Below are 13,594 nucleotides of genomic sequence, written 5' to 3'. Positions count from 1 at the left end.
ATATATTATTACTCACAAGTGTATTGTATAATGTGAAAATATTAAATAGACAGTTTTATAAGTGGCTCTACGACCTTTATTTGAAATTATATATTTCGTATTTACACAATATTACTTATATAGTATGGATATTGAATAGGTTAGGAAAATTTAAAATAATTTCGTAACTTGCAATGTGATACCACTGATACGATGTTTGGTACACAACTATTAAATTATATTATACTTATAACATAGTTTCAAGTATTATGGTCGATTCATTGATATCTATGTGACACATGATAAGTGCATTTAGCTCGATTTAGGTGTCGGTAATGGAATAGAAATACGGAGTTAATGTACCAATTGGATGGCAGCTCAACCGATCTAAACATAGTCGGTATTATAAGAAGTATCCACTGATAGTCCGAAGTATTATAATACAATTATCGTGATCGTGAGTTAAATTATGACGATGGACGTGCAATGAAATAGTATTTAGTTTAAACAGATCCCCAAAATGTATCAAAAAGTATTGAATTCGACCTAGCAAATTATAATTTCTGGTATAACATAACTTCCTTTTACAATGTTTAACGCATCCATGATCCATTTGAAGTGCTATCACGGGAAATACCACACGCAGTATAAAACAATATCGTTGGATAACGAATACCATTATAATTATTATGATAAAATAATAACCGCCGAGAAAGATAACATCATAACATAATATTATGCGTAGATATTAGTATATTACCATCCGAACAGTAATCTCGTTTTGTAAAGTTATTATAATAATCTCGTAACTTCTATTGTGCACGTGTGTATGTGTACAGCGGCAGATCGAGTAAAAATCGATGACGATGTTGATAATAACGACGATGACGAAAACCGATGGGCTCTCTAAGACTCGATATTGCGTAACAGAGCAGTTCTAGGTCACCAGCCGGTCAGGTGAAACGATCAGCGGATGGCGACGTCCGGTCCTCAAGTTCACGATTATATGCACCATTATTCGTGTAGAAGGAAACGTATCGCTGCCGGGTCCGGCGGCGGTGGAGTCGTGTAGTACCTATACCGTTGACGGTCGTGCATCCCGAAGTTATCGCACCGTCGTGACGTAACCACGGAGGCTGTTAATGCGGCAACGGCAAACCGGGGGAAGCGCCGGCTGTCGTGGTCCATATAAAAACCTCAGGCCGACTCTGTTCCGGCGTCAAAACTTCACCTCTCACCGGCGCACTTATAACCCGACCGTATCGCTAACACACTGCACCAAACCCGCACGGATCGCGTCGTTTCTTGTCTCCACCGACATCGTGGTATACGCACTGTTTCAGAATACTGTGACGGCGATCGCAGACTACCGGTGACAGATATATATATACATAAAAAGACACCTCCACGACCATAACCATGGTCGGCACAAGACACTTGGTGAGTACAGTTCGACCAAATGATAAGACTGCGCGTAATATAAATTTGTTTATTTATTATTTTTTTTAATACCGCGGACACGGTCATATCGATGGACCAGGGGGTCTTGTGTGATTTACGAGTAGTAATTATTATTTATATAAGTGGTAGGCAAGCAATCTTCGATCGCAACTATAATGGGTGTAAACGCCATTGCTATAAACGCAGCGAATAACGACTGAAGTATCATTTGTGTATTTTATATATTATATACCTATAATTCTTCTGTGCGCCAGTCATGATCATGTAACTTCTGAACGACTAGACTGTTTTCAATAAAAGTTATATTAATCGATTGTTGGAGACTCAAAAGTCAAATGGTAGTTATAGTTTATTATTTCAACTTCTATAAGTTGCTATAGAGTGTCTCACACTTGAATTTAGTCTTAACTTACGAAAATCGAATATTTTTTGTTTTTTAAATGGCGTCATTGGTTATACATTATATTACTATTATAATAAAAAGAAATATGTAGCATATAAAATTGTTTATAATTATATTTAATAAAAAAACAATCTTAAAATCAAATACCTATGAACTCAATCGCAATGATTACTTTTATGATTTAAAATCATTACTCACTTTTTAAATTCTACACATATTTTTCATGTAAACACTTAAGTATAAACTCCAATCTTAACGATTCCGGATTTATGTCGACTTTAAAGCATTCATTTAATCTGTCTTCAGTTTTTTGTGTTTACATAAAAAATATGTCTACAGAATTATGAAGTGGAAATTCATAAAATTATTCATATTAAGTGCAGTGTTTGTATTACATATTTTAACTGAAATAAAATAAAAAATAATAGAGAGATAGATTAGTTTTAATCCAGGCGAAGTAGGGTAATACAGATACCCGGGTAATATAATATAATATTTACTCGTTTATTCAGTATCATCACAAAATGTTTATTTACCTTTTCACAAGTAGATATATTACGATAACTATACGTTAGCATAAAGCTGGAATACATTAAGGGATTATTTTCGTGATAATGTGTTATCAGTTACCACTAAACTGCGTAGAAATGAGTAGGTATATATAATGCCATTTCTATTCACACATCGATAATTTAAAAGATTCAGTCGTTCAACGTCACCACCGAAAAACGAGTTAAAAACGCTGCAACTGGGATATAGTATATTTAGGAAAAATCAAAAATCGTTAGTTATAATTATAAAATTGACAGCGTCCCGATCTTGCATAGGATTGGGTCGATTTTGGCTAACTAATCGATTGAGGTTAAATTTGGTCGATGAATATATAATATACACGGACAACAATTTTTCGCAGTGAGGCCAATCATAAAATACGTGCTTGGACGCAATACTTTGGAATTTGTCACAATTCATAACGTTTTACCAGTGTTTAGTAGATCACTTTCAAACAACCTCTAATTAAGTTATTACCGTTAAGTCTATATAAAGTGGGTATATAGGTATCTACTTAATATACCTACATAATTATATCACTGTTTCGTCACCCGAAAAGTATAATTTCGTTGCAGTAATAATTTTCACTCGTGTTTCTATTACTACCAAACACTGCATATTACTATATGATATACCCGTGAACATTTAACATACCACCTATCCGCCAAAACTCGATCCGCTAATCGTTATCCAATCGACCCGACTAAGGATTGCCTCCCCCCCCTCGACGTGTTGCTGCGTTACTACGTGCGGTTGTCGTTGTATAAGTCGGCTAATAGTTAATAATATAACTATAACATTATAATGCGTTTTGTGGTCCACAGGTATTTTTGGGCGTATACGCCCTCGTGTACGCGCGATCGTCAGCCGCCTCTCCCGTCTACCAAGAAGAAGACGACCACTACGACGGGCACCACCACCACGAACACCATCACGGACCACCGCCAGCCACGTCGTACGCCACCATATCGACGACGCACGTCAAAGTGCAACATCCGCCGGCAGCGCCCACAAAGTACGCGACGCCGTACAAAGTGAGTACCCATATAACGGCGTTAACGTCATCATACCTACCACGCGTCGGCCGATAAAAATAAGATATCCGAAAACGCGATGTTATTTCGACGATGAGACGAGCAGAGGCGTGCACGCCGTTACGTAACCTAACCCGTTTGTCGACACTAAACAAATGGGTTTTGGGATTATTATAATATAACCGTATTGCGCGTGTTATAAATATTATGCACCTACAGGACTTAGCGTACGATATTTGAGCCGCACGAGTAGGTACGAATAATTTATTTATTAGACAATAGGCGGTAGTATAAAAATATTGAAATTCTCGGCGCATAATATGGCATAATAAAATATCGTTATATATGTGTGCATAATAATATCATAAATGCGATGGTTTTGTAATGCGTATAAAATATATTATAATATATATATATATGTAATATAATTATGTCCTCTCTGTATACGGCCGCGGAACGCCGTCGGCGTGTGTGTGTGTGTGTGTGTGTGTGTGTATACGAAGTAGGAAGTATGTATACATATACGCGCGTTTATCCGCCGCACACAGATATCTATATAATATTACACCCATTGCCCATACAAACAAACGCATATACGTATACCGTACGATGTACGTATAACGTCGTGTATGTTCTAGCGCACGAAACGGACGCCTTTCTCCTGCGAGTTGCATAAGTCTGGCGGCGCGAGGAGACGCCAAGTCGTTAAACCCGCCACCGCATTACGATTGTTTTTTTTTTCAACTCGTTCACTTTCCAAGTTCGACAAACGCCCGTGAGGTTATCCCTATATAATATATATATATATATATATATATTAGCCTTGAAGGTTCGGTAATCGATCGTTTATATTATACATATATAGAGCACCAACTATTATGTATATAATAGTATAATGTTTGCCTAATATAAATACGATCAAACCATTTCATATATAGACCTAAATATTATTCGTGGTGCTAATACGCTGTAGGTATTCAATGAGCGAGTAGGTACAACGGTAGAAAATGAGAAAATGGGTTCAAATAATATTCCCGTGGGCGTTAAAGTCCTCTTGTATAATATTATTTAGCGTCGCCTCTATGAATTCGATATACATGAACGCTCACCCTATTTTTGTCTTCTAATAATATATTTATTCAAATTATGATTATTAAAACTATTAGATATTATTAAAAACCCTATATTAAAATGTTGAAATTTTTCGTACTACTCAAGGAGTGTTCTTGGTGATACGAACTTCTTTTTTTCAAAAGAATTCTTTACCCTTTAGATAACCTTTTTTACTATAAATAATTAAGTGGAAATTTTTTCTGAAAACTTTAACGCAGTGAATTTTATTTAAAAGCTTCAAACATCAGAATTTTAATGACTGCATTATTGAAGAAAAAAGGGGCGAGTATACTTGGTGAATCACAATGTATAATACGCATACATGAGTTCTTCAAGTACCTATAGGTATTTAGGGTTTTAGGTAGAATTTTCCATTTTATATGTCTCTTTTGGTATGTTCGTTTGCTTTTTGATTTTCGCAAATTATTTATTTGATGATCATAGTAGATTTATTTTACGTGGTTCATGTTATTTTTTTTTTATTTTAATTTACAAGATAATTTTGATTTAAAAATAAAACTATGCCTTGTTTTTTTCAAAACATAAGATAAGAAGATATTTTATTTTAAAAATGTTTTTATTTATAGATAAAACTTTTCCATTAATTGTACTACACTGGTTCTGCACTTCTGTCATTGTTAAACAATATTAACCTGAATGATGTTTTTGGATTTAAAATAAATATAAAAAATTGACTAGTTGACTGTTATAATTTGAAAAAACCTTTTTATGGTGTCAAATACGGTGGGACAACTATATAATATAAATACCGTATTGCCATAATATCGTGACAGTAACGGACGTTATATGTGTATATTGTTGTTGTGCAGCGCATAGTTCAATTCAATTTTATTGTTGTCAGCGAGCAATTATTTATTTTGCTAATGACTTCCCATTACACACCTCTCTAGATTTTATAATTTATGCTATGGTTTCGTATGAACCGGTTACGCGGACGATTACGTACAAAATATATCAATAAAACTGTTTCTCGATCTACACATTAACAACAGTAATATAGTACATAGTATACATATATAGTATACATTAATACAGTAATACACAATATCATTGACTGAATGTTAACTTTCGATTTAGAGCTTCAGGTTTTTTATAAAAGTTATTAACTTTTGAAACTTATCGACTGTTTAACCATAACACAATTTATTTTAATAATAAAAAGCACATTAAATCATACGTAATTAAAAATATATGCTTTTTACCTAATAGGAATGTATTATATTGTTATCACTAAGTCAAGATATTAAATTAATAATAATAAAAATAAAAATAAATCCATTTTTATTTAAAGATTTATATGCTCTCAATTCGTCACTATAAAAAATTATTTTATTGTTCCAATTATTAAATCATGGTTAAAATAATTTAAAATTCCCTGTTATCGTGTGACTTAAATTTTTATTCGTAACTACTGTGAATTACTATGATTTTTATTTAAATCTACATTATGTTATATTAAATTGTGTATAATAAAAAGAAATAATCAACTGAGTAATGTTTTATGACGAAATCTGATTTTTGCGAATCCATCAAACAGAGCGTACAGTTTGTGGTACAATAACTACGTACTTGTATTATAATAGCAATCATTATTAAAAAAAAAATAATAATAAAAATGTACACTAACCGTTATTTCTATTAATTAAACAAACTTTTGTGGAGTGGAGAGAAAAGGTAAAGTTATACACATTTTTAAAGACAAATCAATGAAACATTTGAATAATTTATAAAACTTTAACATACACAAAAAAAAAAACACTTCATTGTAAAATCATTCATCGCTCCGCTCAGAATCTAAAATATTATTTAGCATATTTTTAAACTGAATAATATTTTTAATTATTTAAATTAGTTGTATAGTAATAACATTCTATAATATATGTAATTTATTCCTATTTAAAATATATAATATATAATATGCTAAAATGGCATAACAAAATTAGATACGTAACTTTATAATTATTTTTTAATTTTCCAATAAAATCTAAATTACAAAAATATATACCATAAAATAAAAGTCTAAACAACATACGACCATAAATAATGTAAATATAATTATAATAAATTATATTCAAATTTACAAAAAAATATATCACTTTTATTCATCCTTTTGACATATGCTGAAAAAAATAAGTATCGATAATAATGTATTGAATAATTTAATTTTGGAGAAATTCTAGCATTTCCAAATTTAAAACTAAATAGTAGCTTAGGTGTAATGAAAACGCTTAGCTCGTGACCATATACTATGTTACCATTTGACTATCATAAAAAATCGATTAACACACAATCGTTTTAGTTAAACTTATAATCACAAATGTTTTAATAAAAGTTGACGTTTTTAATTTTCGATATTTTATCAGACATATTTTTATCAAGTATTTTGACTTATTATGTGTGCCATATGTAATATGCATAAAAAAATGGAAGCGGATATTATAGGACATGACTGCAATATTATGATGACTTGTGTAGATATTATTTATCCATGTGAAAATTTGGATAATTTTGTACACTTGTGTACTGCTATATGTTATTAAAGTTTGGATTTTGATTTTTACACAGCAGGAGTATCTGACGCAACCGCAAGTGGCGTATAAGTATATATCACTGCCATCGGCCGTCGCTCTACAACAAGCCGGTAAATTCGAAGAGCCGTCCACATCGGGCTACAAGTACCTGGCCGCGTCGCCCACGTACAAGTACGTACAACCGCCGGCGGTGACCACCGAACCAGAAGCCGCGGAAGAGCCGACCAACTCGTTGAAGTATGCGCTCAAATACGAACAGAATTCTTTCAAACAAGAACAGGAACAACAGCAACAGTTACAGCAGCAATTTCAGCAGCAAGAATATGAACAGCCGGCTATTCAGTACAAGTACATAGCAGTACCGTCGTACAAGTATGTGCAACAAGTGGCCGCGGAACCAGAATACGGTCAACACCATCAGCAACAGCAACAAGTTGCTAGTTCTTACGACTACACTGACGACAAGCAATAATAATTAATTATAATAAATTCTATTAACGGCGGTTATGTAAAATCCCAATACCTAAGCAATAGCGTAGTGAACTCAAACATTGTTAGAGGCGATCATAATTTTTTTTTATCCAGTACCGTCACTTTAAATTTATAAACATTAAATCTTTAAGTACCAGTTGCAGTTTGCGACAAATCGCACTCGATAATACACGACATGATGACACTCACTTGAAAAAAAAAACTGCTTAGTCGCCTCTCAAATATACCTCCTTCGTTACGCTATTGCCGAAAATTGCCTGGACAGTGCGATATACCACGTCGCTCACCATTTTAGCCCACCACTTCGATCTATACTCTTACAACATATATATTATTTGTACATGTTTCATTTTTATGAGTGACCATTAAAAAAAAAAAGTTTAATCTCATCACGTTAGCATATAACATAACGTTTGTCGTTTAATCGCGCAGGGACTATTTCTGTCTCTCAATCTTTCTTTCTCTGTCGTCCGTTAAATCACGCCAATGATTATTTTAAGTATATATTATTGTATAATTTTCTGTATGCATACCTACATATGGTATCCTGCCATATTTTTTGCATCTTTCTACAAATTTAGAGATGTAATTGCTTGTTATATAATGCAAATACGATTACATTTTGTACTTTAATTATAGTATAATTCTTTTATTTATATTATTATTTACATAATATGTTTACTATATAATATATGCAGTATATTACGATTATATATATGTATTCTATTATTTTCATAATGCATTTTAGTTTCACAAAAATGATCATATAACTTTGTTGGCTTAAGAATATCGATATATCATGTAGCTGAATGTATTACATTTTTAAATCGAACTGTAATAGTTTTTTTATATTATATAAAGATTTATTTTAACAATACCTATTACAGTTTCTGTGTTATAGGTACAGTAGTTGGTGAAATAGTACCTATAACAGGGATGAGTACAAGGGGAGAAGGGTAAGTGCCTTAAGCTTTCCGTAGATGCTTGTATTTTCAATATATTTAGAAGTTGTATCTTATTTTAAATAAAAAATGTTTAGCTTAATATAACAAAGTTAAAAAATAGAGTTGCTCAAAGAATTTTCACATATTTAAAATTAATTGAGTTACCAAAAATATTAAAAAGTAAATTATAATGCTTCTAATATGCAAGCTATCATTGGCGAAAAAAAATCTTTTTTAAACGGTTGTCAAACAGAACGATCTACTATCGACACAACTAATGCAATAGAATAGTGTAGAATAACTATATATACCTTTTAGCTATTATCAAGTATATGAATTTAAAACAAGATTTAAGGAAAATTTCATTGAAGTTATATCTTTGTTTTATACTAACAACTTTTGATAAATATGACGAAAAAAATGATTACAAAGCATGCAGTGATGGTAAATAATATTTAGTAAAGATAGGTCTGGTTAAAAAATTAACATAAAATATGTAATATTGTCTAGAAAAATAAATATAAAACGTTTAATCCAATCATAGTGATTGAAACTCTGAAACATTGCGATAAATTTTTTCCGATAATCAAAACATTGATAATATTAGCCAATATATCAGTCATCACAGCTAAAGTATTGAACGAACATTTTCATCATTGATATGATAAAAAAAATGTGTTATCGACAATATAACAAGAGCGATTGATCGTATTGGCAGTTTTCAATATTAGTTTAAACCTAAGTATGATAATTGCTAATAATATATACATATACTATGGGTGTATGGGCCTCCAACAGGAGTTATTTCAGTGAGACCTAGTAATCTGTAAAAAAATTTTACATAAAAATAAAAATGATTTTATTTTTGCCTAGCACCTCTGCTTTTTGCATTTATAGATCTTCTCCTGGCTATATAGTTTGACTAGTTTCGTTAAACAAAAAAATAAAGTGATTAGTTAAATATTTATGAGATATATATTTAAATTTAATTAGACCAGATTTGATCGCCAGAAATATTTTAGATAAAACACGTGTATTTGATGAACACAAAAAATTAGCTGAATTATTCGGAAATAATTTATTATTATGATTTATACCTTATAGTCCATGTATTTTCTAACAGTGGTAAAATCGTAAAGTAATAAATCTTATAACAAATCATTGGACACGTATTTTACGAAAACGATTCTATGATGATAATAATATTAATTTTTATACGTTCTATTACTCCTATTAATCAATTGTTTGGTATACAGGTCTAGACTATAATTTTTTTTTTACAATAATAATACATTATAATATAATATAATATGTATTATATAAAATAAATATACCATTTCATTATAATATTATGTTTTTAATTAATCAATGATAATATTACTTAACCATAATCATTTGGATATTTAATTTTATTAGGCGAGAAATCCGTGAAATTTAGGTGTATTATTACTTTAAGTTATAAATCATTTTATGTATGTTAAACCGTATTTTCTAAAACATTGATAAAATCATAAAAATAATTAACTATTGTGTGTTCATTAACTAAATAATGAAGTATGTGGTTTTTAACTTTGACGTATAAAACGTGTGGTTTTTAACAATGACCCTCAATGTTGTTTCTTGTTAACCAAACCTCAGGTATTTTCATAACGATCGTTTGTATGCATAAAAGAATCACTTGGAAAAACGAAAACTTGTGCGTTATAAAACCTTCATTGCGCGCAATATTTCTGATTAAATGGAATGTTGTTACTGTTGGTGACTAATTGACATACATTTAAACCTTATTTGAATTCGGCATAGCTATGGTTTATTTTTTATTCTTTTAACGTTTGTTAGGATATATAATGTCGGTGGTTTTCAATTATTATTGTCACTGGTCCAAATGCTGTCAGTAGCAAGCATAGTAGTTACAGCACAAAATATTATTGTAGTGAAATCAAACAGTAATCGTTCTTCGTCTCTCAAGTATTTTAATATATCTCAACCTTGTACCTACATGGACGGATTTGTATTGAAAAACCTGTTTTAGGGCTTTTTGACTACAGATTACAAATTAACAACTAGGTACAATATATAATATTTAGGTAAATATAAGCGTATGTTTCCTGCATACTGCAAACCCGAACTTTTGCGTTGGATCTTTGCGCAATGATTTAGCAATATATTTATAATATTCTTATAAAATAAATATATATATATTATAGTATTATTCTAGACATTAGATAATGCTGATTATTATTACGTATTATGTGCATATTAATTACCTGTATAGTTTTTAATACATAATACGTCATAGGCAAAGTATATATTTTCCGAACGTTAAGATATTGTCCGATTTCGATGGTTAAAAACAAATTAATGCGTGATCATTATTGTGAACCATTGATAATAGATACATTTATACTGAAAATAACGTTATCATAATAAATTATTGAATAGGTATGATGATTTAAGACCAACTGTAAATATAATATTATGATATAAGATTTGAGCACTCATGTTGCTTCTTATCAAAATCATTAATATTTTATACATATCGATAGTCAGTATACAATATCTAACATTGCTACTGTAGAGAAGCTGTTGATAGTTAGAATTGTGCATATTATATTTGCAAACATTATTTAATATGAATATAAATTAAATTATGTTGTACAACATTTAATTTATTAATAAATCATAAGGTTGAATCTTAATGATTCGCTTAAATCCTAGGTATTTAATAATAACTTAGTAAATATATAATTAAATATTTTGCCTTAATTATTTGGCAAAAAAATACAATTTATATTAATAATTACATAAACCTAGTTTTTAAATTCTTAATAATCTATTTATTATTTTTTTTTGTTATTATTTATTCTTAATAAATTTAGTGTCACTCGTTTTCTAATTGTAGTTAACTAGATAAATTATTCAAACCTCATATAATAAAATTTCTGCGCATTGTTTTTAAATGTAATGTATTATTATTATTATTTATAAGTTATCGATTTATAATTTTGCGATAATATGATAGCGACAAATAAATAATGCTTACGTAACTGTATATGAACTTCAATCAATCAGAAATATTTTACTGGATAATATTATGTTATGTAAGTTACACGAAAAAAAAACTTGATCAATTTTACGTGAAATTCTGAAGTATCGTCCCAACTGCTCTCTCCCCAAGTTTTTATGTGTATTTATTTTTATTTCTTCTAGCTATCAAATTTGCTTATTGTTTTATTTAAACAGATTGTTAATAACGAAGCTAGTAGCTTCGATATTAGATATAGTTATATGTACCTATGTATAAGTCATTTGATCAAATATACTCATGAAGTCATGAACCATTATTTTATAATCTACTGAAGTATAAAATCTTGTTTTTTGAGGTCTTTCTGTCGATAGATCTAGATGAAATTATACTATATGATTTATGATTTAATCTCATGGTGATTTGTTGAAAATATATCTAAAATATTCTTATTTATTACAGAAAATATTATTTTTGTTGATTATTCAGGCTTAAAAATTATCATATATTCTTAACGAGTTATCCGTAATATTTTAAAGCATTAAACTTTAGTTCAAGTGTTTTTTTATTTTAAATTCTATATAGAGCGATAAATATATTGATTTTACAATGATGTGATATTTTTTCCATGTGTCATCGCTTTTTGGAGTAGTAAAAATGTTTTGATTTTCAAAAATGAGAGTGGTTTTCGGCAAAAATTCAGATCTAGTCGAATCTAGAAAAATTCCTTTATAATCAGGAAAAACAAGAATTTTTATTCAAATTCAATTTTCAACAAAATGTTATTATTAGTGAAATAAATTTATTATTATGTATTTTTGAAGCATTTAATTTAAAAAAAAAACTTTTTAAATTACTGCTATTTAAATTTCCAAAATGTAAAATGACCCAGAACCATTGACCATAAAAAATAAATAAAATAGTATAAAATTCAATGTACTTATACCATTCAAAACAAACAACATAAATGATAATTTAGGGACTCCCAAGGTTCCAAGCATAAATCACGCACTACAATTAAAGCATCTGCCTATAAAAGCAAAAAATGTAATTTTTTTACCAATATCATCAATTTTATACATATTTATATAATCTAACATTTATACATAATAATTAATAATGTTATACATGTATATTGTTTGCAATAATAGATTTGTGTAGAAATTCCCATCTTCTCCTATTTTTTCTTTTTGACCACCCCCTCAAATGATAACTAGATTCACATTTCTATCAGAAAATATATTGAAGTTGAAAATCTAAGAATTAGATTTTACTGGTCCAAAAAGTGATGACGCACTTTTTTATGAAAAAAAAATAACAAATAAAAAAAAACAAATCATTAAGTAAAATTAATACATTTATCGTTCCTACAAGAATTTAAAATAATATTTTCCTTGTAAGATACGTGACGGTTATTTTTTTTTATTTATAGATACTTAACTTGATTCGATAAAATTTTCAAATATACGTATACATATCCCATAATTATGTAATTATATTAATACAACGTATAAATGTATAATATACCTGCTTATTATAAGTATATCATTTACTAGTCTATTAAAATGTTTTAATATGATATTTTGATATCTACTTTAACAAGGGCGCTCAGTACTCACAAAAATATAAATTAGAGAGGGCAGCAAAGTAGTCAATAATTATTTTACTAGGCTTATTGTTTTAATATGTGACATATGAATGATAAAATTGTTTGATTTTTATACTCGGCTTGTTTATTATAGGCTAATGATTCATAGCTAATTGTTACAAAAAATTTCTTATTTATGACATTATATTATTATTAACTGTTAAAATAGAAACATTATATATTTTTGATTTGTTTTTATAAATATAAGAAATGTCAAATTATGACAAGCTATTCTAAACAACGATAACAGGCGTCCATTTATGACTACAACAAACAAAATTGATGAGTTAAAAGAAAAATGCGGATTTTATTGAAACCCATCATACGTAATACTGTGTATAAGTATTTAAAAGAGTGTAAAAGTTTATAAAGTAAAACATACTTACTTTTT

The 13,594-nt window shown here is 29.4% G+C and overlaps 1 protein-coding gene across 2 annotated transcripts; it reads left to right on the top strand.

Moving 5' to 3' along the window:
* Positions 1-1,181: 1,181 nt before the first annotated feature.
* Positions 1,182-8,301, top strand: LOC113560415 (mediator of RNA polymerase II transcription subunit 12-like). 2 transcript variants are annotated; one of them, XM_026966275.1, is made up of 3 exons: positions 1,182-1,419; positions 3,220-3,429; positions 7,132-8,301. In XM_026966275.1, exons 1-3 carry the CDS (start codon positions 1,399-1,401, stop codon positions 7,564-7,566), a joined length of 666 nt encoding a protein of 221 aa, XP_026822076.1. In that variant the 5' UTR covers positions 1,182-1,398; the 3' UTR covers positions 7,567-8,301. The 2 variants fall into 2 exon arrangements, with proteins under 2 accessions (XP_026822076.1, XP_026822075.1); XM_026966274.1 differs by having other exon boundaries at positions 1,183-1,419; positions 7,129-8,292.
* The last annotated feature ends 5,293 nt before the right edge of the window (positions 8,302-13,594 follow it).

The sequence above is a fragment of the Rhopalosiphum maidis genome, chromosome 1 (genome assembly GCF_003676215.2).
Source record: "Rhopalosiphum maidis isolate BTI-1 chromosome 1, ASM367621v3, whole genome shotgun sequence".
NCBI lineage: Eukaryota > Metazoa > Arthropoda > Insecta > Hemiptera > Aphididae > Rhopalosiphum > Rhopalosiphum maidis.
This window is presented reverse-complemented; position numbering and strand designations above follow the sequence as displayed.